The 25868-nt window shown below is 45.2% G+C and overlaps 1 protein-coding gene across 1 annotated transcript in view; it reads left to right on the top strand.

Moving 5' to 3' along the window:
- USHBP1 (USH1 protein network component harmonin binding protein 1) overlaps positions 1-20017 on the top strand; it is a 45985-nt gene extending 25968 nt beyond the window's left edge. The window contains exons 4-15 of the mRNA XM_066635915.1: positions 22-146; positions 891-1142; positions 3611-3703; positions 4176-4321; positions 6068-6208; positions 6929-6987; positions 8325-8427; positions 9834-10098; positions 12594-12791; positions 13634-13755; positions 15360-15482; positions 16672-20017. Coding sequence (XP_066492012.1) covers positions 22-146; positions 891-1142; positions 3611-3703; positions 4176-4321; positions 6068-6208; positions 6929-6987; positions 8325-8427; positions 9834-10098; positions 12594-12791; positions 13634-13755; positions 15360-15482; positions 16672-16840 — 1796 coding nt within the window. The 3' untranslated portion in view covers positions 16841-20017. The remainder of the gene's footprint in view (positions 1-21; positions 147-890; positions 1143-3610; positions 3704-4175; positions 4322-6067; positions 6209-6928; positions 6988-8324; positions 8428-9833; positions 10099-12593; positions 12792-13633; positions 13756-15359; positions 15483-16671) is intronic.
- Positions 20018-25868: the final 5851 nt, after the last annotated feature.

Raw genomic sequence — 25868 nt, 5'->3', positions numbered from 1 at the left:
TTTTACCTTTCCATTTTCTAGGCAATGCTGACCTCTTTCTAGATGTTGATAAAGCCATCACTTCTCTGGAGAATATGGTTTTCTCCCATCGGAGCCGCATACCCAGTGCTGAGGCTGAGCTAGAGGAATATGTCAAGGTGGCTGAGGTGGGCAGACCCAGATTAACCAAAACAAATATGTCTCATGGATGCCTTATGGCTAAAGGCTGAAGGAATGAGGGACGAAGCCCTCCAGTGTTCCTGGCACTGGGAAACAGTCATGCTCGCACTTAATGGCTATGCTCTGATGGTATAGGCCTGAACTGCTCAGTACTCGGAGTCCCATTCCTGACACTTTTGCTGTCTAATTAACAAGGTTGCAACATTTAATTGAGGAATTGGTGAATGTAATTGATCTTAAAAACCTGACTAAAATGGTGCCTGGTTTCAGTGCACTGAATGTGCAGGCAACCAGCCTGCACACTAGAGGGTGACTAACAGGAAGCAGGACAGTTCCTGCTTCTTGTTAGTCTCCTTGTAGCGTGCAGGTTCGTTGCCTGCGCATTTGGTTCTTCGGTTAAGGTGCAATGTTAAGCAAGATGCACAGCGCTTCAAGCAGTACTACAGTAAACAAAGGTACTTGTAATGGATGCACGGGGCTGCTATTTATACAGCATTCCTTATGCCTGTTAATTAGACAGCAAAAGGTTTCCTTATCTATGGGGGGGGGGGACGGAACAGAACCCCTGCAGATATGGTTGCCTGCTTGTATTTAGAATTGTGATGTTCTGCATAGTCTTATGACACCCAAGGCACCCCACCAACACTACTAAACTTTCTGATTATGGGCTTGGCTCTGACACAGTTGATTCATCATACATTTTCAATTTATGTTTGTTGTATGTTTCCCAGAGCCTGGAAAAAAGTCTGAGGAAATTCCAGACAGATGCCAAGGAACCATTGCCTGAGCTGGACCTTGAATCCCAAATGTTGAACCCGGAGTGTTTAATGAATGATCTGAGTGGATATGAGAGAGAAATTGCTATGTATGAAGAAAGGAATAGAGCCCTGCGGGGTGTGCTGGAAGATAGGGAGGAAGAGATTCAGAAGTCCAACGCTGCCGTCTGTGCATACCAAGAAGAACGGGACAAACTTCATAGAAAGGCAAGTAATATAAGCCAAATTCACATGGCTATTGCTATTGTTATCCTAATTCTTGGTTTTGAATCATAGAGTAGGAAGGGACCCAGAAGGTCATCAAGTTTAACCCCCTGTCTGTAGCAGGAAATCCTCCTACACCATCTCCAGCAGGTTACTGTTGACCTCTGCTTGAAGATCTCCAGTGTGGGAGAGTCCACCACCTCCCTTGGCAATCTGCTCCAATGCCAAACTGTCCTTACCATCAAGAATGTCTTCCTGATATCCTGTTAGAAACACTTGGTTGAGATGTAGAAAAGTAGGTAGGTCAGGGGGTGGCAGGAACAGCAATTTTTCAGTGTTTTCTCCTTCCCCATTGTTCCTTAAGGGGTTACTCCTGCCTATTCCAGCTCTATTATTGGCATAGCATTTTTCTAGCATTGGAGGAAGGTCCGTTGTCTGAAGGGGGTTAGGGTATGTTTTATTTCTACTCCTCCTCTTCCTCCCAAGTCATGCCCCAGTTTCCTCCCTGTTTTGGCCTCTCCCCTGGTGGAGTTGTGCTGGTGTCTGAGTGATGTCCAAGCTATGTTGGTGTAGCATTTTCCCAGCATTGTTCTGGCATCTGCAGTACATCTGTCAGTGGGCAGACTTCTAGGCCAACAGAGATGCTGTTGCACTAGCATATGTAGGGATACACTGGTGTATCTCATGGATAGGATTGGGCTACAGCAGGACAAAGTGGGTCCATCTAGTCCAGCATCTTGTTTGCAGCAGTGGCCAACCACGTGCCACCTTTGAATACTCAGAAGCAGATCATGAAAGCAATGCTGCCTACTGTAGTAGTACATCTACCATCATCAAGTATTTATAGTTACACTGCCTCTGAATGTGGAAGATCCTTTCTTAGCTATCATGATTGATAGCTGCATAGTACATAAGCCTATGTACTATGGACTTATCTAATCCTTCATAAGGGCACAGGAAAAGCTCTGTTGGATCAGACTGAATGTCTGTCTAGTCCAGCGGTTCCCAAAGTGTGCATTGTGACACCTTAGGGCACCACAGCACATTCACAGTGTGTGCCGTGGGATGTCCCCAGTGGCCACTCCTACCTGTTATCCCAGGCACTGTCATCTTGGATCTCACAAAATCTCATGAGATTTGGGTACCACCATCCTGGATCTCGTGAGATTTCATGAAACCCAAAATGGCAGTGCCTGGCTGAGCCAGAAAGAAAGAAATGGCTGTGGGGGCACTGTGACCCCGGTATGTTCAGAAACCACTGATCTAGTCCAATATCCTGTTTCCCACAGGGACCAACTGCATACATCCCCCCACCCCAAAAAGGCAGTGTCCTCCTTCTGATGTTTGCTTTTAGCACCTGGTACTCAGTAGTATACTTTCTTTCAGCATGGAGTTCCATTTACCTATTTTGGCTAATAGCCATCAATAGACTTATCCTCATCTATGAATTCATCCCTGTTTAATAAGAAGAGCTATGCTGGATCAGAATCAAGAAAGGCCATCAAGGATGGGGCTGCAGTGCAGAAAGTCCCAAGTTCTGACCTACTCTCTAGCAATGTGTCCTATCTAGGCTCGTTCCCTGATGAAGTTCTGAAAAAGTTACAGAATGAAACATTGGACCTTTAATCATTAATTTTAATCCTTTGACACAGCCATGGTCTTCCAGACATGTTAAATTGTTGGATTATTGCTGGCCATGAAAACCTACAGACATACAAAGTTTCAAATTCAATCCCTGGCCATATCTGGGAGTTTTGGTCTTGCGTGGCCTCCTCGGGGTAAGGGTAAGCCTGTGCTAGGCTGCCAGGTCTGCTTAGACCTGCGCCAGCCCTATAGAGGAGGAGATGGGATGGGGAGGAGGGCGGATTGGGCCTGGGAAGGGAGTGGGTTCAGCAGCAGTGTGTCCACGAAATCCTAAAACCCTTCCTGGTCCAATCTACCTTCACGGATCAATGCTGGCACAGGTCCAAGTTGATCCATGGTGGCTTCTATGGCTTACATGTGTAGTCCTCAGTAATTGCAGGCAAGAAGACAACCATACCACATGCCTTGCACAACACCACTGCAGCAGCCTCTCCTTCCATTTCCCATTGGTGAAGAGCATAGGATTTCCTTTCAACTCACAGTGAAGTACCTCTCACCTTGGTTAACCTAGGGCTTTGTTTAAGGGAAACGGAGAGGAAAGGGGAATGGAAAGGGCATCAGGTCTTCCATTAGCCTCCTAGTAATGGGTATGCAGAGGTGTACAGTCTCTAAAGTTGGAGATTTTAATTAACTTGTCATAGCTAATAGTCTTTAATAGACAGATTCACAGTAATAGCTCTCATCTACTTTTAAAGCCATCTCTTTGGAGCTGAATTCCACAAGACAGTTAAATGCTGTGACTATGGACTTTGTTTTTGTTCGCCTTGAAGCTGCAAGAGGGGAGGATTTCCATTAATAGCCTGTGCTCCTTGTTTCTCTCTGTACAGACAAAAGAGCTTCAGGATGCTCTGTCCAAGATGGAAACCCTCACAGAAGGGAATGCTAGCCCTGTCAGAGAAGGAGAACAGTGGGAGTTTCAGGTGAGCATGGGTGTGCCTCCAAATAGTGCTGTCAAGAATCACTCTTTGATGCTGCCCTGACTCACCCACTCCATGATGGTGGATTGCCACTAATAGTGAGGATTCAGAGATCAGCCCTGCCAGGTAGGCACTTTGCTGGCAGCCTGACCCCCTCATGCCATGATACGTATGTGCAACCTCCTGATTTTAGAAATGGGCTATGTATCAGAATGCCAGATGCAAGGGAGGGCACCAGGATGCAGGTCTCTTGTTATCTGGTGTGCTCCCTGGGGCATTTGGTGGGCTGCTGTGAGATACAGGAAGCTGGACTAGATGGGCCTATGGCCTGATCCAGTGGGGCTGTTCTTATGTTCTTATGCCACCTTTTTCACATATTTACATTGCATATACACTTATAATGCATAAATATCCCTAGAATATGAATGTAATGTTGATTATATCTTGTTTGATTCAAATCCTATGCTCTCTGCAGAACCCTCTAGCCCATAAATTCATCCGCTGTTTTCAGAGTGCCACCAGCAGCACCCACCCCATGGGCTGCCATTTTCTCCAACAAGGCCTGCCACCTGCCAAGACTTGGACAAAAGACATGGAAACTCAAATCCAGCTGCTCCATGGGTGAGGGTGCCCTGGCTCCATTGTAGTTCACAGTTTGTTCACAATCAACACTCACAATAAAAAGGTCCTCTTCCCCCATACAAAACAGCTTCCTGGGGGTGGGATCCAAGCTGGTGATTTAGCTCAATGGATAAAGAGCATGTTTTGCACACAGAAGATCCCAGGTTCAAACATCCATTAAAAAGGGGGGATTTAAAAAGCCTCTTGGGCTGCAATCCTATAAGACTTACCTGGGAGTAAGTGCATTGCTCAATAGGGCTTACTTCTGAGTAGACTTGCATAGCATTGTACTGTTAATTGTTGAAGAGCAGCTGCCATTGAGAGTGAAAAATTCTTGCATAAGTTTGACTCAATAGGAGGCAGCTTCAGATGTTTAGGGAGGGGCCATAGCTCAATAGTTACATGCAGACAATCCCTGTTTCAGTCCTTGACATCTCTACTTTAAAAGGGTTATGAGAAGCCCACCTGTATCTGAGATCTTGGAGTGCTGCTGCTAGCCTGAACAGATGCTCCTGGGTTAGAAGGACCACTAGCGTTCTTTGGGTCCTGATGTCTCCAGTTGTTATAACCATAGCTTGGTGATAGGGCACATGTTGTGCAAGTTCTAGGTTCAAGCCCCAGCAGCTAACAGTCCTTGGGTAGCAGGACTGGGAAGAACCCTGGAGAACTGTTGCCCTTTGCAATAGACAACTCTAGGCTAGTTCGACTTGTGGTCTTGACTGAGTAGATGAAAGTTTCTGCTCGGGGCAAAGCTCAGCTGTAGAGCATATGCTCAGCACAGAGCAGGCTCTCTTTATCTGCAGGGGTTTGGTTTCAGACACCCCCACCCATGAATAAGGAATTATGTGGATGCTGAAGTCCAGCACCTGCAGTCTTTCCTGTAGCCTCCGGAGGCCTCTTTGAAGTCACACCAGGCCCATGAATCACCCTATTGGCCTCCGTGGGCCTCAGAATGGCCCTCAGAAGCATCCGGAAGCTACTTCTGGTTTTCAGAAGGAAACTGGAGGTTCTTCCGAAAACTGGAAGTAGTTTCCGGTCACTTCTGTGGGCCATTCTGAGGCCCATAGAGACCAACAGAGTGGGTTGTGGGAAGATCCATTCTGAAATGTTGTTGGTTCTTGAAAGAGAGAACCTCTATGATTGTAAAAATCCCCTTGAGGGATTTAGAAACGCCTGCCTATGTAAACCGCCTTGATTAAAGTCAGAGGAGTAATCCGATGACCAGAAAGGCGGTATATAAATACCTTATTATTATTATTATTATTATTATTATTATTATTATTATTATTATTATTATTATTATTATTATTATTATTGTGGGCCTGCCATAACACAGAAGAGGCCTCCAAAGGCTCCAGTTAAGAAATTATTGAGAGTATCAGGAAGTGCCTATGGGGATCCTTCGTAACCCTCCATAACCACAGGTGATTTAGGGCCAAATCCTACCCAATTTTCCATTGCCAGTGCAGCTGCGACAGTGTGGCATGCACTGCATCCTGTGGTGGGGAGGCATTCATGGAGGCATCCTCTAAATGTGGAAGTACGTATTTGTTCTCTTATCTCAGGGCTGCACTACATGGGTGCTGGAAAGTTGAATAGGATTGAGCGCTGAATCTGCAGATTTGGGACCTGTGGATGTGGAGGGTCCACTGTATAAAGGGTCCCAGATTAAGTCCTGCATCTCAATTAAAAAGGGTCTTGGCGTAGCCAGATTGTAATTAATGCCTGGCTCTCCACTCCCTTCAGATTCATCAAGAAGTTGAAAAGCTCCAACCAGCTTCTCTTGAGCACATTGCAGGAGTGCAAGAATGACATGGAATGGATCAGTATGCTGCTGGGCCAGCAGGAATCCAACACTGCAGCCCTGAACTTGGCAATGCAGTACAGGTGAGGAGCCAGCTCAGGTCTATCCTGGGAATGTTCTTATATAGCAATCTGTACTACATGTTTTTGTTTACTTTTTTCCTCTTTCAAGGCAAGGCAAGGCAGAAATGCTAATAGTCAGCTGAATTAACAGGATTGTTAAAAATTTACCTTTGGTTGAGGCTATTCTGAGATGTGAGCGACACAGGTATAGTGATATTAATGTTTCACTAGTGACGTGTTAGAGTAACATATTGCTCTGCTTTAACTAAGCCTAAGAACATATTCAGGTGTACATGGCACTATATAGAAAATAAAAACACAGATCACTGCCCCATATTGACAGAGAGAGTGACAACAGAGGAGAGAAGAACGGAAGCAGGGGAACAACAGGGTCTTTTTCCTGCCTTCACCAATGTATTGAGATCTTGGACCAAGGAGACCTGCATTCACAGTTGAGATTCATACTCAGCGATCACTGCAAGTCACAGCCTCTAGCCTACCTGGTAGGATTGTTGTGAAAATAAAATGAGGGGAATCATGCCCTGAGCAACTTGGAGGAAAGGCAGGATAAAAGTGAAAAACAGATAGACAAACCTCAACCCCCCCCCCCCTTGGCTGCTATTAACACTTTAAAAAAAATTAAGATTTATGAACTTCTGTGTTGCACTTAGTTTTGCTGATGGCTCATTTGGCCATCTTCTCTCTCTCTCTCTCTCTCTCTCTCTCTCTTTGACTTGACAGTGAATGCTGCTTGGAGGCCTTGGAGATGCTGTTTCTGTTATCCACTAAGAAGCAAGCAGGTGAGTCTAAGCAGGTGTGGGATAGCATTACCACGACACATGCATTGGCTTCAGCTCCTAATTGCAGCCTACCCACACACCTCTCATGCTTTTTATGGGGCAGGGGTATAAAGGCTAAGGAAGCCTAGACTGACAATGAGATGTGTTCTTTAGACTGAAGGCACATACACACATGTGTGCTTCCAAGCTTATCTTGGTGGAACCAGATTGGTCCTTAGGTGTCATTTGGGGGCAGGACTTGTATTGCAGCTGATGTGGCACCCTTGAGGTACAGAATTTCATCTTCAAGGCTTGTGGCAAAAAGATGACATCATGGCATAGGGCTGCCAAGATAGCCCTGGTGATTTTTGTTCCAGGACACCCTATTAGTCTAGGGTTGCTTTCAGTGTTCAAGGAGATGGATGCTGATTTTTGGAAACTGCAAGCCAACCCTGGAAGGTTGGCAACTCTATCGTGGCACAGAAGGAAAGGAGCTGGAATTTTGTGATTGGACCTCCAGTGTGGGAATCCCCACAAAGTTTCTCACACAGTTTGTGTCCTTAATGTACTATAACAGGGGTTCCCAAACTTCAGTGCCCCTGAACTTATCCTCAGAAGTGGGTTGTGACACTCCAGGTGGTGCTGGAGACCTCTCCCAGCCTGGCAACCCACTCTACAAGCCTCTGCAGGCCACAGAATGGCCCACAAAAGCCTCTGTAAGCCACTTCCATTTTTCAGAAGCGAACTGGTAGTGGTTTCTGAGGGCCATTCTGAGGCTTGCAGAGGTGTGTAGAGTGGATTGCTGGGCCAGAAGAGGCTTCTGGAGGCTCTGGGTCTTCTGAAATGGCTCCTCTTTGGAGCAGAACCACTGTAAGGGTGGATAGGAGGGCCCAGATCATGACCCACACTTTGGGAAGCACAGTACTAGAAAGGTACAGCAGCTTTGTCCTACTAATTTATTTTTTAAAAAGATATTTTTATAACAAATCTTTAAGAATATCATTCTCAGAAGGGACGTAACAATTAAAATTAAATTCAACTAAAATGAACCATAACTCTAAAGTAAAAGCAAGAGAAAAGGACTACATTAAAAGCCAATCAATAAAAGCATTATGGAATTAGAAAATAATGCTTTTACATCTGGTTCAAAAATAAGAAGAGTGAAGAAATGCTCTGAGGTGGAAATTCTATGGCTGAGGTACCACCTTCAAAAATCCTCCATCTTGAATGCTCATCAATTAAATTTGAAATAGAGGCAGAGCTGTGATATATAATGGCTGGGCTGTTTCATATGGCCAAATGGGACAACATTCACCTTTGGAAAGGGCCTTAGTAGCTCATCTGTTTTCCCTCTCCAGATGATCTTAGCAGTGCCCACCATGAAATGAAGCTGGCAGTGATGGACAAAGCCTTGAAATCCTTGCAAAGATATAACATGGAGGACTACATTTCTGAGCAAAGGTACACCTGGGTCATCTGCAGCTCAGTGTGCAGGGCGGTCACAAACAGTGAAAGATAACAGGGTCAAGAGAGTTTGGACAGGGGGATGGGAAGAAGAAAATGAAGGTGAATTTGTGAAATTCTTCTGTTCTGTTTCTGTGAAGGCTCTGGGGCAAGAAGTGGCACTTTCTGTCTGGTTGTGGCATTTGTGTGAGGTTTGTGGAATAAGTCACTGATCAGTTTAAAGAAAAGAAAGAGGGGAGAAAAAGAGGGGCAGAAGCCACATTCCTTAGTTGGGCATTGCTTGCTCTCTTAGAAGGCACATCAGATCTGTTATGCACATGAGCTCAAAGACAGGGAGAACTAATAGGATCAAGAAAGTTTTGCATGGTTTAATGGAGAAATATGCAGGGGAGTCCAGAGATTTCTGTTTGTGTCTATATATATAGCTCCAAGAAACAATGGACCTGGAGCAAAATGTAGGGGTGACCTGCAGGGTATGTGCTATGTTTGTTTTCCTACCAGAAAAGGATATGAACTAGACCTGTAGCAAATGCAAGCTGCTCTCCCTGCTGGAAGGTGATAGGGCTTGAGGCACGCACAGACATCACCACATCTTGTAGCAGTAAGTTCCATAAATTAGTTTGGTATTGTCTGGAGAAGTTTCTTTTGTTGGTCCTCATTAGCTCCAGACAAACGCCATTTGATGACTCCAAGTTCTGAGTGAGTAGGAGTGTCAGTGTGCGTATGTATAAAAAAATCTAAGAGCGCAATCCTAACCTTGCACTAACCACTGCACCGACCTAGAATATTGCTAACACTTTACAACAACTCAGAAGTAAGTTGCTCCGGCAAGAAGGCCTGAGCCATCCTGCTGGTGCTAGTTCTAGACTTGCGGCTACCAGAGCAGGTAGATGCTGTTCAGTGCAGCACAGGGGTGGGAAGAGGGAGAATGGAGGTGAAGCAGGGGTATTTCTGAGTGGGAGAAGGCAGAACAGGGAACAGATCAGGCCCAGTGGGGGGCAGGATTGGCAAAACAGGCTTACACGTATCTTATGCCTTCTTCCCAAGCCTTTCCCCTCAACATGGGCTTTGGAGCAGGTCCTTTGGGCGGGCTTGGGCTTTACATGGGGTAATGTCCCCTTACCCTGAATGGACCTGCAGCCTGCTCCTAACCAGCACAGGATACGGTGTGGGCCGCTCAGCCCTGCTACGCTGGTTAGGATTGGGTTGAAAATAATATTAAGAAATACTTCAGAGTGCTCCAGTTTAAGTAATTCCCTCTCTAGCTTACTATTAATAGCTAGAGGTAAAAGAGAACCATATTGAGAGAAGTTCTAACATGACCTCTTTCAACTTTCAATTGGTCAGAAAGTTTCCCCATTATCAAAAGAACCCTGGATTAAGAGACACAATTATCATTTCAGCTTCCCAGATCCAAGTGGTGTGAAAGAGGATGAGAAGACGACGTTACAAGAATACATTAAGCTCCTGAAGGCAGAACGGGCCTCTGTGAAGCTTCCTACCCATCAGCCACTGCCTGGAGTTGACTCTGCTGCAGCCAGAATCAATGCAGGGATTGGGGCCAAGGTGGCAGAGTTGCAAAGGACCTTGCAGAATACTCTCTCCCCAGAGGCTGTAAAACCCAAGATGGAGAAGGGCCATCTGTTACGCAAATTACAGAACATGAGGGTAAAGGAGGGTTGGGGCGTTTGTATGTCAGCATGTGCGTATCTCCAAATCTCAGAGCAACAGGACATTCCCAAGGCAGTCACTACACAGGACTTGCTGCCTTGTGAGGAGAGATAGTAGTGGAGGCTTGAGGTGTTTTTGTTTATTTGGACATACCCAGACTGAACATTGGAGAAAGGTAGCAAACAAGCCACCACCACCACCCCACACACAGTGCTCATCTGCAAAGTAGCATCAGTCCATCATATCCATGCTGTAAACCAACCTATCCTTGAATATGCACGTGCATAAATTCTCTGTTTTGCCCCTTAAGGAGTCTGCAACCTCAGACTTATTTCTCTCTGGTTAGCTCTATTGCAATTCCCAGCTGTTGTCTTTATAGCTCTTATTTGAGCACGTAGGATATGTCTTAGCTTTGTAGCCACCGGTCATCCATATTTATAAGAAACATTGGGCGCAATCCAAATGTGGCCTTGGGCCAATGCAGGTCGCTTGCGCCGGCCCAGGAGGGTCGCAAACGTGCCATAAGGCACGTTTGCACCTCCTTGAGAGGAAACAGGGCTGGCACTCCAAGAAGCGCCCGCCTGTGGAGGCTAACGCAAGCCTCCGTGCCAGCTTCCTCTCTTGGACTTGCGACGGCCCAGCTGGGGAGGAAAAGGTAGGTGGGGGGAGGTGGGGAGAAGGCAGGAGGGAGACGTTCCTGGGCAGGGGGAGGGCAGGTGGTGGGCAGCCCCGGGAGTGGGAGGTGGGGCTGGGATCTGGCAGTTATGCTGGATCCCAACCCCCGTTCCTGGGGAGAACAGAGTGGCTTCAAGACACTCCGCTCTCCTCAGACTTGTGCCACCTCAAGAGGTGGCGCAAGTCCAAGGAGACCCATAGGGGCCAGCAGCCCTTGCTCAGGGGTAAGGGGAAATGGTTCCCCTTACCTCTGGCTGAGCCACTTCTGGCCCTTATCCTGCGCTGGATACTGCACAAGCCTTTTGGCTTGCTTGTTCCAGCGCAGGATAGGATTGTGCCCATCTTCTGATAGGGCTGCAATGTTCATTGGCTAGATTAATAAAGTTTTAGCCCTCATGGCTAATAACTGCTGCCAGTCTTGGGGCCCAATCCTATCCAACTTTCCATGCTAATGGGGCATGCACTGCATCCTGGGGCAGTCATGATGCTCCTCGACACAAGGGAACAGTTGCTCCTTTACAAAGGTTCCCTTTCCTCAGGGCTGCATTGCAGCTGCATCAGCACTGGAAAGTTGGATTGGATTAGGCCCCTACACACATAAGAAGTGCTCTGCTGGATCAGACTAAAGGTCCACCTAGTCCTGCATTCCCTTTCCTGCAGCAACCAGATAGGTACTTCCAGAAACCCCACAAATGGCACATAAATCCAATAGCTCCCCCTCATTATTGGTGTGTGGTCTGCCTTGTGAATAGTATTCACATAGACTTCCTCTGAACATGGATGTGGTGAAATTCCTGGTTTTCCCTTTTCTGCAGTAGCCATTGTTCCTTGGCAATTGTTGACCTTCTTCCCCAAATTAACTGGTAACAAAGAACTTGGGTGTGGACACTAGACTGTGACGCCCACCAGATTACCAAGAGTGAGAGAGTTGAGTGAACCCTCTTCCCCAGTCCAAGCCCACTGGTTAACACCCACAGATTATAAAAGGGCCTTGAGCCCCCTTTGCTCATCCATTGATGCTTTGTTGGGGGTCACTTGCCTCCCTGGCTAGGCGTGGGTCTAAGGATCACGATCCTGGTCTAGTGTGAATACTTAAGGTAGGAAAAATACTTATTAAGTCACAATAGTGGTTTGACTTATTTTCAGCTTGCCTTTTGTTCTCTTGGCCAACCATTGCCATAACCCATCCACCAAAGCACACATACCCTTTGTCCTTACTTTTGCCTTTTTGTTTATTCTTTTGTTTTGGTATTCTTCATCCTTTAAAAAAAATTTATTGTTAATATTTTAACCTGCCTTGTCTCACATCACTCAGGAGGGAATTGTTTGTCACATCTCCCAGACCACCAACCTTCACTACTAGCAATCTATTAAGGGGACCCCCCCCCCAGGGATTTGGGGGGTCTCCATTACACTGGCAGGATTTCTCCAAGGTAGTCTCCCTTAGCTTTGGGAGGTGGCAGCAGTCTGTTGTTCCAGCTGAAACTCATTTTTAGGACAAGACAGACTGAAAGTGGATGCCATCCCCTGGTGCTGTGCCTTGTACCCAGCTGCCCAACTACCACAGGGAAGTTGGCAAGCTGAAGACTTTGGTTGCTCCCAAGGTTGACCCCCGACTGCTGATATTTAGAGGTCAGCTGCCTTGGAACATGGGGGGTCCATTTAGCCACTGTAACTAATGACTGTAGATAGACCTATTCTCCATGACAGGCCCTCATTTATGGCTTCTCATTCTCTTTTTGGCCAAAGTGTTCCCAAAAAGGGACTTGTCCAGGATGCAGTTTCCATAACAACATCTTCATCCACTTTCATCCTAGGAGGTTTTGTCTGATTTAAACACCACGTTGCATCTCACGGAAAAGGAAAAGCACGTCCTGGAGCTCCACACTTATACTTACCGGGCTCAAGAGACCATTTGTCTACTGATCATCCGGATCATGCAAGGGGAGCTGGATGGGAGTTGGGAACTGCAATCAGATTCCTCCAGCAGCAGTAGTGGAGACAGCTGCTCAGGGGTAAGCTCACAAAACAGGGGTCCCTCTTCCATTTGACTGTGCTTTGGCTTTGTTTCTAGGAGTGCAGCCCTGGCCTCACCAACCGCCCAACTAAGAAGTCTAGGATGCCTCTGGAATTCTCCTCCAAATTTCTCCCTGGATTTTAAAGTTTCAAATTAGCTGAACAAAGTGGGACTGATGCATTAGGGCATCTTCCATTGACTTGTTCTTCATGTCTGGATTTTGCTCAGAGTGCTGCCAAACAGTTTGTAATGGTCTTCAGTTCCCTTACATCTTCCTTTTCCTCTCTATCCTACTAGAGCCCATTGACAAACCATTGTGGAACCACCAGTCTAGCTGGGATCATATGTATAATTTCATTGAGACAGGACATTTTGTTGCTCCAGCGAAGGACAAGATGGCACCCTCACCCAACCAGTGAAGGCCCTCCAGCAGCTCCCCATAGCACTCTGCCTCCCCCACCCCCAATGAAACACTTCTTTAGCAGTTTTAAAAATTATAATATCATAGTTACACTGAGGCAAAACTCCAAGATCCAAAATTCACACAGATGTGCATCGCTTAACAACAGGGATATATTCTCCTATCCCTGTCGTTAAGCAAACCTGTTGTTAAGCAGTCAGTTTTGTGTTGGTGGTGCCAGTGGTACTCATTCAGAAGCCCAAGAAGCCTCTGCTGGGTTGCAGACTGACTCTGTCAGCCTCCGTGGGCCTTGGAATGACTTTCAGAAGTCTCTGTAAGCCGTTTCCAGCTTTCAGAAGAAGTGTGTACACTGCCCCCTAGTGTCTTGCAGGTGATGCTGTCCCTACATTCCAACATGTTCTGTATGATTGAACATTTAGGACTGTGCCTCCATCTGTACCTCCAAATGGGCCACTTCTGGCTTATCTCAGGATGCCAGTGGAAATTTATCTAATGTGGACTCTGAGACCCGGATGCTAGAACTTCTTGAAACTTGGGCTCGGTAAGTAGAATCTAGTGATGCTGATGAAGTCCATACTTACTGGTTAAAAATACCAAGTTCTTATATTAGAATCATGATAAATCAAGCCGTGTTTCCCCAAGCAGTCTTTCTCCATTTCAGAATGCATTCTTTGGTTTTTGTACAATACTCTCTAAGACAGGGGTGTCAAACCCGTTTCATACCAAGGGCCAAATGGCATTCATGATGCTTGCTGAGGGCCGGAAGTGATATCGTTAGGCAGGAAGTGATGCCATTAAACAACTCATAACCAAAAATCAACACTTTTTCCTCACTTATTAACTTCAAATGACAGAAGATGAAACATGCAAATCTTTATCATATTTCAAGATATGGAAAAGCCCAATTTTTGTGGGGGCTGCCCTTTTAGCAGTAACACCTCAGCATTGCTCAGCAGCTGAGAGCCTGAGGGCCGGATGAAAAGCTTCCGAGGGCCGCATCTGGCCCCTGGGCTTTATGTTTGACACCCCTGCTCTAAGATGTGATTAGCGTCCAGGAGATGACTAGGGTCTGTTGAAAATTCACCAGGGTAAGGAGGTGTTTGGCAATAACAGTGAAAGCAATGTACATCTCCCACGGGCTGGCTGATGCCCAAAGGGGGTGCAACTCAAAGGAGGGAAGCACTGCCACGGAGTGGTCCCCCTGCCTGGGTGGGTGGCAGTGAAGACTCACCCGGCTTCAGGGAGTCACCTAGGGCCTCAGGATTCTGTGGCGGGGAGGGGGTCGTACCATCCTCATGCAAGCTTTTCCACTTCATTAGCATCATGCCTCAATTTCCTCTCTATTTGGAACTCTCTGCTGGCAGGGTTGCACTGGTGTCCAAACTGTGTTAGGGATATGATAGCATGGCATTTTTTAGAAGTTGTGCCAGTGTCTGTGGTGAAGCTGCAGGCAGTCTGGCATCTGCACTGGCCAGGCTGCTCTTGTGTCAGCGTACGTGGTGATAGCCCAGTGTATTTCATAGATGGGACTGGGCCAGACCACATATTGCACCGGTTCACGACTGATCTCTCAACAGTGGGGGATTTCATCAGGTTGGATCTGCATGGTTGGAATATGTTTGACCCCCTTCTTTTGCCAGTTGCCGAGTCTCAACCACCACCACCCCTTACAGCTATTATTTGCTCTCTGAGGAAGGGTAAATTGATACAGGAAACTGTATTTTATAGCCCTTTGTTTGCATAAAGAGAGGGTGTAGTACTTATCTATAACCAATGCATTAAGGGCACGATCCTAACCAACTTTCCAGCACTGGCATAGCTGTGCCAGTGGGGCATGTGCTGCCTCCTGCAGTCAGCGGGTAGTCATGGAGGCCTCCTCAAGGTAAGGCAATGTTTGTTCCTTTACCTTGGAGTTGCATTGCCCTTATGTCAGTGCTGGAAAGTTGGTTAGGATTGCGGCCTAAGTCAGTAAACAAATATATTCTGCCTTAGACCTCTTTAGCCAACCATATTGTTGCCTTTTTTGTGTCCAGGATGAAAAGAAACTCAGATTGTTCTCTAAGCTGCCCAACTCCCATGACAGAATGATGAACTTCACAATGGATGAAATGATCTCATTTCATTCTCTTTCTCCATTAACTGCAGGAACAGAGAACTGAAATCTTGTATCCGGACCCTTCTCAGTGAGCTCGAGGAGAGAAGCCAAGACAGCAGGACTCAGGAAAGGCAACAAATGGAGCTCACAAGAGACTTTTTCAAAGCACATAGGTAAAGCTGGGAGATGCGCCCACTCAGAAAAATGTCCATTGCACTCCAAGCCTTGGGAGATCCTTATATCCATACCAAGAAGGCCTAAAACTAAATTGACATATAAAATTCAAATTTGGGGGAAACAATACCCTTCACATTGAACAATTCATTAAATTCACTATTTGGATTTCCACACCCTGCAAATCAGTGTTCATGGAACATTCATGAAGACAGAATTGAGTAGTGGCATCATTAAACAGGAAGTGATCTCATTAAGCAGATGATGACCAGAAATAAGCACTTTGTTCTCATCTAGATACTCATTAACTGCAAATGACAGATAATATGCAAATCTTGATCATATCTTCAAGATATGGAGAACCAATTATCACACCGGCTGCCCTTTCAGCGGTGCCACGTCTGCCACAGCATCACTTCACAGCTCAGCAGCTGAGAGTGGTTTGCGGAATGGCACTTTGCACTGCTGAAAGGATGACCTGCGTGATAATTGGGCTCCCCCAGCATCTCCTTCTCTCTCCCCTCTTGGTCTGCCCCTTCCCCTACAGTGTTCCTTGCCTTCTGAGGCCTCCTTCCATTTCTCCCTCCCAGAAGCTCTGCAGAAACAGTGCTGGTGAAAGGGCAGTGCTGGGACAGCCCAATTTTCATTGCAGCTGTACAGTACAGTACAGAGGCCAGATAAAGAGCTTCCAGGGGCCACATCACACCCATGGGCCTTATGTTTTACACCCCTGGTCTTGAGTTTCTTGAATATAGGGGGCTTGCTTCATTGAGGAATATAGGGGGAAAGCATCGTGGAAAGAAGACATCAGTTTCTCTTGGTCACCATGGGTTATAACAAATACAGCTGTACTGATATACCAGATGGATTCTACACTAGCAGTTAAGTTTGGAATTGCCATCCTTTGTTCACTCTGTGTTTACAGAGAATACAACATCATGGCCAACTCATTACATTCCTGCATTTTACATGTTTGTGTGCCTAGTGGGCTTCCAGAAGGCATCTGGTAGACTACCCTTGAAAGCAGGATCCTGGCCTAGAGGGATTTTTGGTCTGATCCAGAGGGAGTCTTTTCAGCATAGCCTAGATTCCAAGGGCTTTTTCTGACTTGGGATTGGAACACTGGTATCCTGTCTGATCCCCTACCTCTGTCTTGATAGAATGTGCCCTTTTTCTCTCTTTTTCTAGTGCTCTGGTCCTTGCCTACCAGAATGCCCGGAGGAAACAGGAAGCACAAGTGCACCAGCTGGAAACCCAAATGGGACTGATGAGTCAGCGCCAAGCTGGGCGGTTGCAATCACTGGGACAAATCATCCAGAAGTTGGAGGGCAGAGCGGAAAACCAAGCCCCCATATAGGATGAGCTTCAGCAAGGTCCTTATTCTGCCAAAGAAGATTAGAGCACCCATATCTACCTTACAACAAATGCTTTCTTCAATCAGGAATGCCTCTCCTTAAAAAAATCCTCTAACTTTGCATGTGAACATCTGGACCTTCAATACTACTGATACAGTTTAGGGCTTGGAATCTATACCCAGACATGCATGCACAATGAATATTATTCTTATTCATTTGAGTTGAGTTTGACTCACCAGCTCAGAAAAGATGTTCACACAAAATTTCTGGAAAAAACAGTGTATTGTATTGTGGTAAAAATCAGCTTTTGCAATATAAGCTTGTGAGGAATCAGGGGGGGAAAAAACCAACTGATATCCTTTTTAATGGATTCTGCCTTGATTTCATAGACATCCCAGGTTTTTCTAATTCAATTGTATGCCAAGCCTTCTTAAGGGTGCAATCCTAACCCCTTATGTCAGTGCTTTCCAGCACTGACATAAGGGCAATACAGCTCTGAGGTAAGGGAACAAACATTCCCTTACTTTGAGGAGGCCTCCGTGAATGACACCCAACTGCAGGATGCAGCACATGTCCCATTGGCACCGCTGTGCCAGTGCTGGAAAGCACTGACATAATCATAATCATAATCATAATCATAATCATAATCATAATCATAATCATAATCATAATCATAGTCATAATCATAATCTTCTTCTTCTTCTTCTTCTTCTTCTTCTTATTATTATTATTATTATTATTATTATTATTATTATTATTATTATTAACTAGGTATTTATATACCGCCTTTCTGGTCATCGGATTACTCCTCTGACTTTATTCAAGGCGGTTTACATAGGCAGGCGTTTCTAAATCCCTCAAGGGGATTTTTACAATCATAGAGGTTCTCTCTTTCAAGAACCGACAACATTTCAGAATGGATCTTCCTGGTTTGGTCTCACTTCTGGCCTCCAGTTTGCCCACGTAGGCTAACAAGCAGCTCCATCTCTCACATGGAGAGCAGCCAAGATGCTTCTTGCTCACACCAAGAGCAGGTGGAATCACTCAGCTTGGCTTGTCAGCTGCTTCAAGGTCTTAAGCTGCTTCAATGGCCAAGGGAGCTGCCGGTGTCCTCAAACTGGCGACCTTCTGATGTTATCTTCGGGCTCTACCCTCTAGACCAGACCTCCTGTCCTACCCCTGACACAAGGGGTTAGGATTGCGCCCCAAGCCCCTCTGCTCAAGCTAGTTGTTTGAAATTTCCACTGCCCCAGGGGCTCACCCTCTAACATAACAGAGACATCAGAAGAAGGTGGGGGAAATGGATGAAGGGGAAAGACTGGTGAAGAATATGCAAATATTTATTATGAACACTTATTTAGGCTTAGTTACAGTCTCTTACTGGCCTTGGGAGATCAAGCCAAAAACTTTGTGGAAAAGAGGGTTTTGAGGAGGAGTTTAAAGGAAACAAGGGAAGTGGCATCATGGAGGCATTTTGGAAGATGGCTTCAGGTACAGTATGGAAAGAAGGTGGATGTTGGAGAGAGCAAAACACCTTCAGGCAGATGACAATGGTGGAGCTGGAGGAGTGAAGGACACAGGTGGGAATGTATCAAAATACCAGAGTAGAGAGAGAGAAGCTGGGGTGAGAGGATAGAGAATTTTGAAGGCAAGAAAAAGAAATGTGTGCTGTATGTGGAAGTGGGCATAATTGATCTGTTTTAAATGTTCAAATGTTTGTTGATTCCCTGTACATATAAATACCTGGCAACAGAGGGTGATACTGCCTCCATTTGATCAAATGAAAACTGGTCCACAAAAGCCTCGACCACAATACATTGGTGCCATAAGACTTTTGTCATGTTTTGCTGAATTAACACAACCACCGCTCTGGACATAAATTATATTTTTGTGAATTTTTATTTTTATGTTTGCAGTTTTTATTTTATAATTTTAAATAATAATTTTATTAATATTTATTAGTATTCATGGAGCCCCTGCAACCCATGTTAACATACATTTGACTGCTGACATTTATTACTACTGCAAACTAGTTTTGAAACTTTAAAAAAAAAATTACACAAACACACACACAGAGAGAGAGAGAGAGAGAGAGAGAGAGAGAGAGAGAACCATCAGCTAAGCTTTTCAAACCCTGGAGATAAACAATACCACTTGCTAATTGCTGCTATTGGCAGGGATTAACTGATCAAAGTTGATCTTTAGGGCTGCTGTTTTCAGTTTGCAGAAATCTGGCCCAAGTATATGTAAAGTTCCTCCTTACCTCCTTTCATAATTTTTTTTTATGTTCTCAGGGCAAAATGATCATGTGCAGAGTGCCCTGTTTTGAGCATTCCATTATCTGGGCATGCCCTAGATTAGAATTAGCAGCAGCCCACATACCTGCTGTGCTGAGACCGAACACAAGATGGCAGACCAGGGCCAGCCCAAGACATTCTGCTGCCCAAGGCAAAGAATGAGATCATTCTTTGATTTCATTCGCGTCACCCGCCCCCTCATAAAACAACATCAAGCCCAAAAAGCCAACTATGCTTTAAAAAACAGGATTTTGCCTTTTCATCACAGTTCAGATATTTCACTCCTGTATGTTTCACTGCATTCTGCTATAAATCACACATCAAATGGTATTATCCCCAATAACCACTATTTTTGTGATTCTGGTCACTAGTGGCGTCACCCTCCCCTAGGGTGGGACCAGGGGTAGCCAACCCCCTCCCTGCTAATAATGCCACTGCATGAAGACTTGTTTTTAATTTGAAGGAAGAGTTGTACAAGTCATTAATAGGCAGCAACTGAAGAACAGCTAGAACCAAAATCAGCATTGTCATTTCAATTCAAGATATTCTTGGGAGCCTCTTCCATATCCATATAAGCACAGAATTTGGTCTTAACTACAAACTGAAAAATTATGGAAGTAAACATGGTGATTTGCAAGTTTCAGACTCATGGGTAGTAGTTTACTGAAACTGCAGTATCCTGCGATTCCTATAAATGCCAAAGGTTTGTATAACAAAAACACAGAGGACTCTTGTAAAAGTGCTGTGAGAAGTCATGTATAAGGGCAAGGGTGCCCAAACTGTGGCCACGTGCAGTTCTTCGACATATATTGTGCAGCTCACAGAAACATGTTGGCTGAGATCCTTTTTGCATCACAATTAATAAAAATGGTAAATTAAAAATTTTCAAGCTTTATGATTATTTACCAGGTATAAACTGGAGTCTACTGGGTTAAAACATAATTTTAGGCCATTTCTGCCCAATGTTGCATATATGTAACAGGGCCCAAATGTGTACACCTGTGGGTTGGGTAAATGTTCATGGTGAGTTTAAGAATTTAAATGCTCCTTAAATATTGAGGCTGTGAAACATCTGTCTTGCGGCTCTCAAACATCTGACATTTATTGTATGTGGCTCTTACATTAAGCAAGTTTTGCCATACCTGGTCTACTCAGCAACACTCGGGCAGGGTGTCCATGCAACACTACAAATTCAGTGTCTGAATGTGTCACACTCAACAATGCTGAAAATACAAAAAGGAAAAAAAAGCATGCATGCAACACTAATAATTCACCTTCTCCCCATGTGCCTCCTATGTGTGTATGTATGTACTAGGCCTTGACTAGCATTTTTGTCTAGCTTTGCACCCACCCTCCCCCCCAGCTCTAGCAGCAGACTAGCAGTTTTAATTTACTTTTTTGACCAATAGCCATAAACTTTATGAAGTATGTTATGCAATTTGCTTAAAATATACTTTGGACATGCAGTTGAAAACACAGTATATGGAATTTAATAAAAGTCCAGAACAGAGCCATAACGGACTGCCTCAGTGTCTGGAGCAGTGACGTCAATTGTGTTGCTGCCTTGGCGTCTGGGGCACTGGTATCACATCATGTGATGTGACATCATTTCCAAATTCTCCCCAGCGGAAGGGGTGCTTGCTCTGGCCACTTCGCATGCCCCACTCCTTCTCTGTGGAGGATCCCAGCCGCTGCGAGAGGGGGAACAAGCTGCACACGGCCACCCACAGTGCTATAACTAAGGCAGAGCCTGAAGGCAGTCATGTGCCCCTGCTTGGCAGAGCACCTGAGGCTTGGTCCTCCTAATTATGGCTCTGGTCTAGAAGGACTTTAGCTGAAGTGAAAACTGGACATTCCCTTTCTATTGAAGTGTTCCTGTTTGGCAAGGAGAACACAGGCAGCTGCCTTCTACTGCATCAGACCTACCTAGCTCAGTATTGTTGACACTGACTGTGAGTAGCTCTGCAGGGTTCTTTCCCAGCCCTACTTGGAGACACTGTACTGCCAGGGCTTGAACCTGGAATCTTCTACATACAAAATATGTGGTTCACCACTGAACTACAAACTAATTCCTGGAAGATTTTGCCAGAATCCATAATTCTCATCCCTCTGCCTGTCTGTCTGACAGACCCATTTATACCCAGAGACAAAGGGCAATTAAATAAACAAGGTAACAAATCTTCAGTTTGACTGAATGCTCGCTAAGTCCAGCAGGCAGCAACTGAGTGTATGTTTAATACCAAAAGCTGCAGGGCCCAATTGGAAACATTTTTGGCAGGGCCCCAGGTTCACATCCAATTCACTTTCCAACACTGACATAAGGGCGATGCAACTCTGAGGTAAGAGAACAAACATTGCCTTACTTTGAGGAGGCCTCCGTGAGTGACACCCAACTGCAGGATGCAGCACATGTCCGGTTGGCACTGCTATGCCAGTGCTGGAAAGCACTGACATAAGGGGTTAGAATTGCGCCCTTAGAGATATAAATAAAATATACTGTAGACTTTCTATCTCTATGGTAGAATGGAAAGCAATCCAAATATGTGCTTTAAAAGCGTAGGGGAGTTAATGGAACAAATGTATCAAAGCACATTGTATACATTTAAGCCTACAAGTAAACAAGCACAATGTGTAGATTACCTTTGAAAAGTAAATAGTTTTACAAAACCAATTGTTTTAGTGACTGTGGAATGATTTAGTAAAAATATTAATTTCATTTTTTTCCCTAGTGAGGGGGCCCCTTAGGTGTGGGGCCCAACTGGGAACAAGCCGGCCCAGTTTATTCCATTCCCTGACACCATTCTGCCAAATTTTTCACTCTTCCTGTCTCACACACAGCTAGATTCTCCCCTGTTTCTCCCATCCCACGCCTGAACTGAAGCTCAAACAACCACCACCTCCTTTTTTCATCCCTGTCAGCAAGATCAAAGGTGAGAGGCAGAGGTTTGATAAATATTCGTTAGACAACAGAGTTGGTGACCCCACAAAGGGGCAATTTCAAAACCAGACTTTGACTGCATACTGAATCCTGGAGTTTAAATCCCCAGCTGAGCTCAGTTTCTTTTTTTCCTACTCAGCTAGATTTCACTCCCCCTTCAGGACTGATTTATTGTATGTTATTTAAAGCAGCACACTCACAGATATAGAGGATCTGATAGGGAAGGTCAGGGTACCAGATCATGTTCAGAAGGTCATACCAAGAGTGAGGGGAAACAAAGGAAAGAATCACCAAAGGTGGTGAAAGAGGAAGAAAGCTTGGGAAAGCTTAAGGTGACCTCTCCAAATTTTAGATTCCTTAGAGCTGAAATGAGTATTAAAGTTTGGGGGAAATTTGGTCACCACCCACATTTTGCATGTGAAAGTTTAGCCTTTTGGGAATCTCCTGATTGGGTTTGCCAGCATCGGTAGCACAGCTGAGGGGGGTTTGCTGTGGCTGAATAATGCAATGATGACCCCGTGGCATTGTGTCGCCACTGTGCCTGTGCTGTCACCCCCTCTTTTGCACATGAGCAGCCCATCTGAAGCTGGACAAGGGTGGGAAGACTGATTTCGCAGCATTTGCTGCACACCTCTGGTTAAATGCTCACCTCTCAGTGGAGATGGCTGAAAACTCTTCTGCGGGGGAGGGGGCAATGTACCCCCCTGCCTGCCCTGGCTTAGCTGCTGGCAGACATCCACAAGAAACTGGTAACTCTCGAATGCTATAAAAATGAAACATATTTATTATGTTCAAAATACAGCATCGTGAAATCAAATCAAATTAAAATGGTACAAAAAGAAAGCCAAAAGTTCAAACACAAGTACAGCTTTCCTCCCCATATCTGTAGATCTGTTTCAGTTTCATCCTCACCCCATGCCCCTATTCCATTCCAATCCCTGGAATGGATCTGCTATTGCCCCACCCCACTGGTTTTTTTTGGCCATACCTTTTGATAGAACACAGATATTTCAACGTGGTTTTTTCCATTACATTCTGCTGTAAATTATGCATCAAATGGTATATAACATGATGGTATTATTCCTACGAACTGTGATTTTAGCCATTTTGACTAATAGTGGTATCACCTCCCCCCAATAAGCGGGTGTCACCTTATTAACACCATATTGATTCCATGCTGTGTCATAATAACATCTCATTGGCTCTTTGAACAATCAGTCTCATTGGTCCTTTTTGAATTAAGGAAATATACTTTTTTGTTACATAAGACAGTTGCCTTTTAGTTTTCTGGTTTTGGGGCCATACCTTTTGATAGAAGTGAGATATTTCACTCTGGTTTTTTTAATTGCATTCTACTGTAAATTATGCATTGAATGGTATATAATCTGATCGTATTATTCCTACAAACCGCGATTTTAGCAATCTGGGTCACTAGTGGCGTCAAACCCCCCCCCCGTGCGCGTCACCTGGTGTGACCCAGTGACGCCACTGCTCAAAAGTTAGAAGGACCAGGTGAGATTTGGAATAAGCACATCTAAGAGCTTAGATTTGTTCTCTCATTCTGAGTGCATTGGTATTTATTCCAGCGCCTCCCCAACTTACCTGGGCAGTGACGCCCTTCGTCAGACCTTGGAATCGGGAAATGAATTGCGATGATTCATGTCATGCGATGATGTCACCACCATTCACTTCTGGTTTTGGAGGCCTGCAGCAATCCCACAAATGGTGGTAAGAGGCCCTGGGCGTGCAAAAACTGAGCTTCCTGCCGCTGTTTGCAGGGTCGCATTGTGGTCTCCCTCCTAGACAGCGGGTATCCTACAATGCCCCAATGAACGCCTCATGATGCACAGTTTGGAAATCTCTGATTTATTCTCTTATTGTAACCATAATTCTATTACGTATTTAAATAATCCTTATATATTTACAGGCCTGTGCCTGTGTGTATGAGATAGCCTTCTCTGTTTTATTTCACCCTCTTCCATCCCTGTGGGTACCTCAGGCATTTCTTGCCTCCCACCTCAGGGGCTGCCTGTTTCAATGCTGTCTCATTAACCAAGTCAATATCTTGGTCTGGGTAGATCTCCCTTGGGTGAGCTTATGACAAAGATGTCCAGCCAAGGCTGTCTGGGGGAAGCTGTGCACTCTGAGGCACATCCCACATTTCTTCCCCACTTCATAACTTTGGTCTTGAAGGTAAACAGAATTATGTAAAAAATAGAATTATGGTTACAATAACTACGAGAATAAATCAGAGATTTCCAAACTGTGCATCACCCAACCATTTCTTCCTTACTGTTCACTTTTCCTCCACATTAGGAATTTTTGGTGAGAGCTGTCTGGATTGCCTCTTCCCAACAAATATTTATAGACTGTCTCTATTCCTCCTCACTCCACAAAGGATTCCTCAGAGGATGCCCTGCATTAATGAGAGAAGTTAGCCAGAGAAGTCTGAATATTGGTTATTGATCAAAAAATCCAGCTAAAGTTGAAGTAATGACACTTTTGGACCCTTCTGTCCTACTTGCCCCAAGCAAAGGGGAGATGGCTGCCCTGTTAAGCCCAAAGCAAGGAGAGGACAAGCTCTAGTAAAGAAGGGCTCCTCCAGGAGTCACTCTAGGGTGCTGTCACACCTCCTCAGAGGAGTCAAAATTAGTAGTCATTGATAGAATCCATGAATTGTCCAATCTCCAGTTAAAGCCATCTAAACTAGTGGTCATTGCCACATCTCGTGGCAATGAATTCCACAGACTAATTATGTTCCAGGTTCATTGAATGACTCTTGGTTCCAGCATTGTGAGAGAGGGAGAACAACTTCCCTCTTACCCCATCATGTATATTTTTATCACTTACAATCATGCCTTCCCTCAATCACCTTTTTTCCCAGCTAAAAAGCCCCAAATCTTGTAGCCTTTCCTCATTAGAAAAGAGCTCCAAACCTCTGATCAGTTTTGTTCCCCAATTTTGCAACTTTTCCAGCAATATAATATCTTTTTTGAGGTGTGCCTACCAGCACTGTACACAGTATTCCAAAGGGGACCACATGGTAGCTTTGTACAGAGACATTATAATATGGGTATTCTTAATCTTGATCCCTTTCTAGAACCCCAGCATACAATCTGCCATCATTACAGCTCTCCACCACAACTCCTTTTCTGGCTCAGACCCCATCGGTGAACTTTGTCCCCCTGTGCTACCCTTATTTACATTGAACCACATTTGCCATTTGGTTGCCCATTCATTTAGCTAGAAAGAGAATGTTGGGTCCTGGTGAGAAATATTTCTGGCTAGCAGAAGCTGCTTTTAAACTCATGTTGCCCTGAGAATGGTACAGCTGGCCACCATGGTTGCTTTCTATTGGCTCAACCTGAACCATATCTGTAAACAAACAGATATCACAAAAGGCACTGTGAGTCTCCACTACTCCCTCCTCCCAAGTCAACCTGTACTGTAAAACACAAGACTCCAGTCTGTGAGATGAGGCTCCCAGGGGCAGTGTGGGGAACACACAGGGACATTGCAGGATGCCCGCTGGCAATAAGACCTAAATACAACACTACCAACAGTTGTGGGAGGCTCAGCACGGCAACGCAGGCTGAGCACCTGTGTGTGGTTTTCACATGCTTGCCCTGATTCTCTTACCACTGTTGGTAGTATCACATTGCTGTCTTCAAACCCAGAAGTAACTGGTGATGACATCATTGCCAGTTACTTCCAGGAGCAGCATGCTGTGGTCGCAGTGCAGGGGAGGGGTGTCACAGGCCATGGAACTTCGGGAAGCACTACCATCAAATTTTC

The sequence above is a fragment of the Tiliqua scincoides genome, chromosome 8 (assembly GCF_035046505.1).
Source record: "Tiliqua scincoides isolate rTilSci1 chromosome 8, rTilSci1.hap2, whole genome shotgun sequence".
NCBI classification, from domain to species: domain Eukaryota; kingdom Metazoa; phylum Chordata; class Lepidosauria; order Squamata; family Scincidae; genus Tiliqua; species Tiliqua scincoides.
This window is presented reverse-complemented; position numbering and strand designations above follow the sequence as displayed.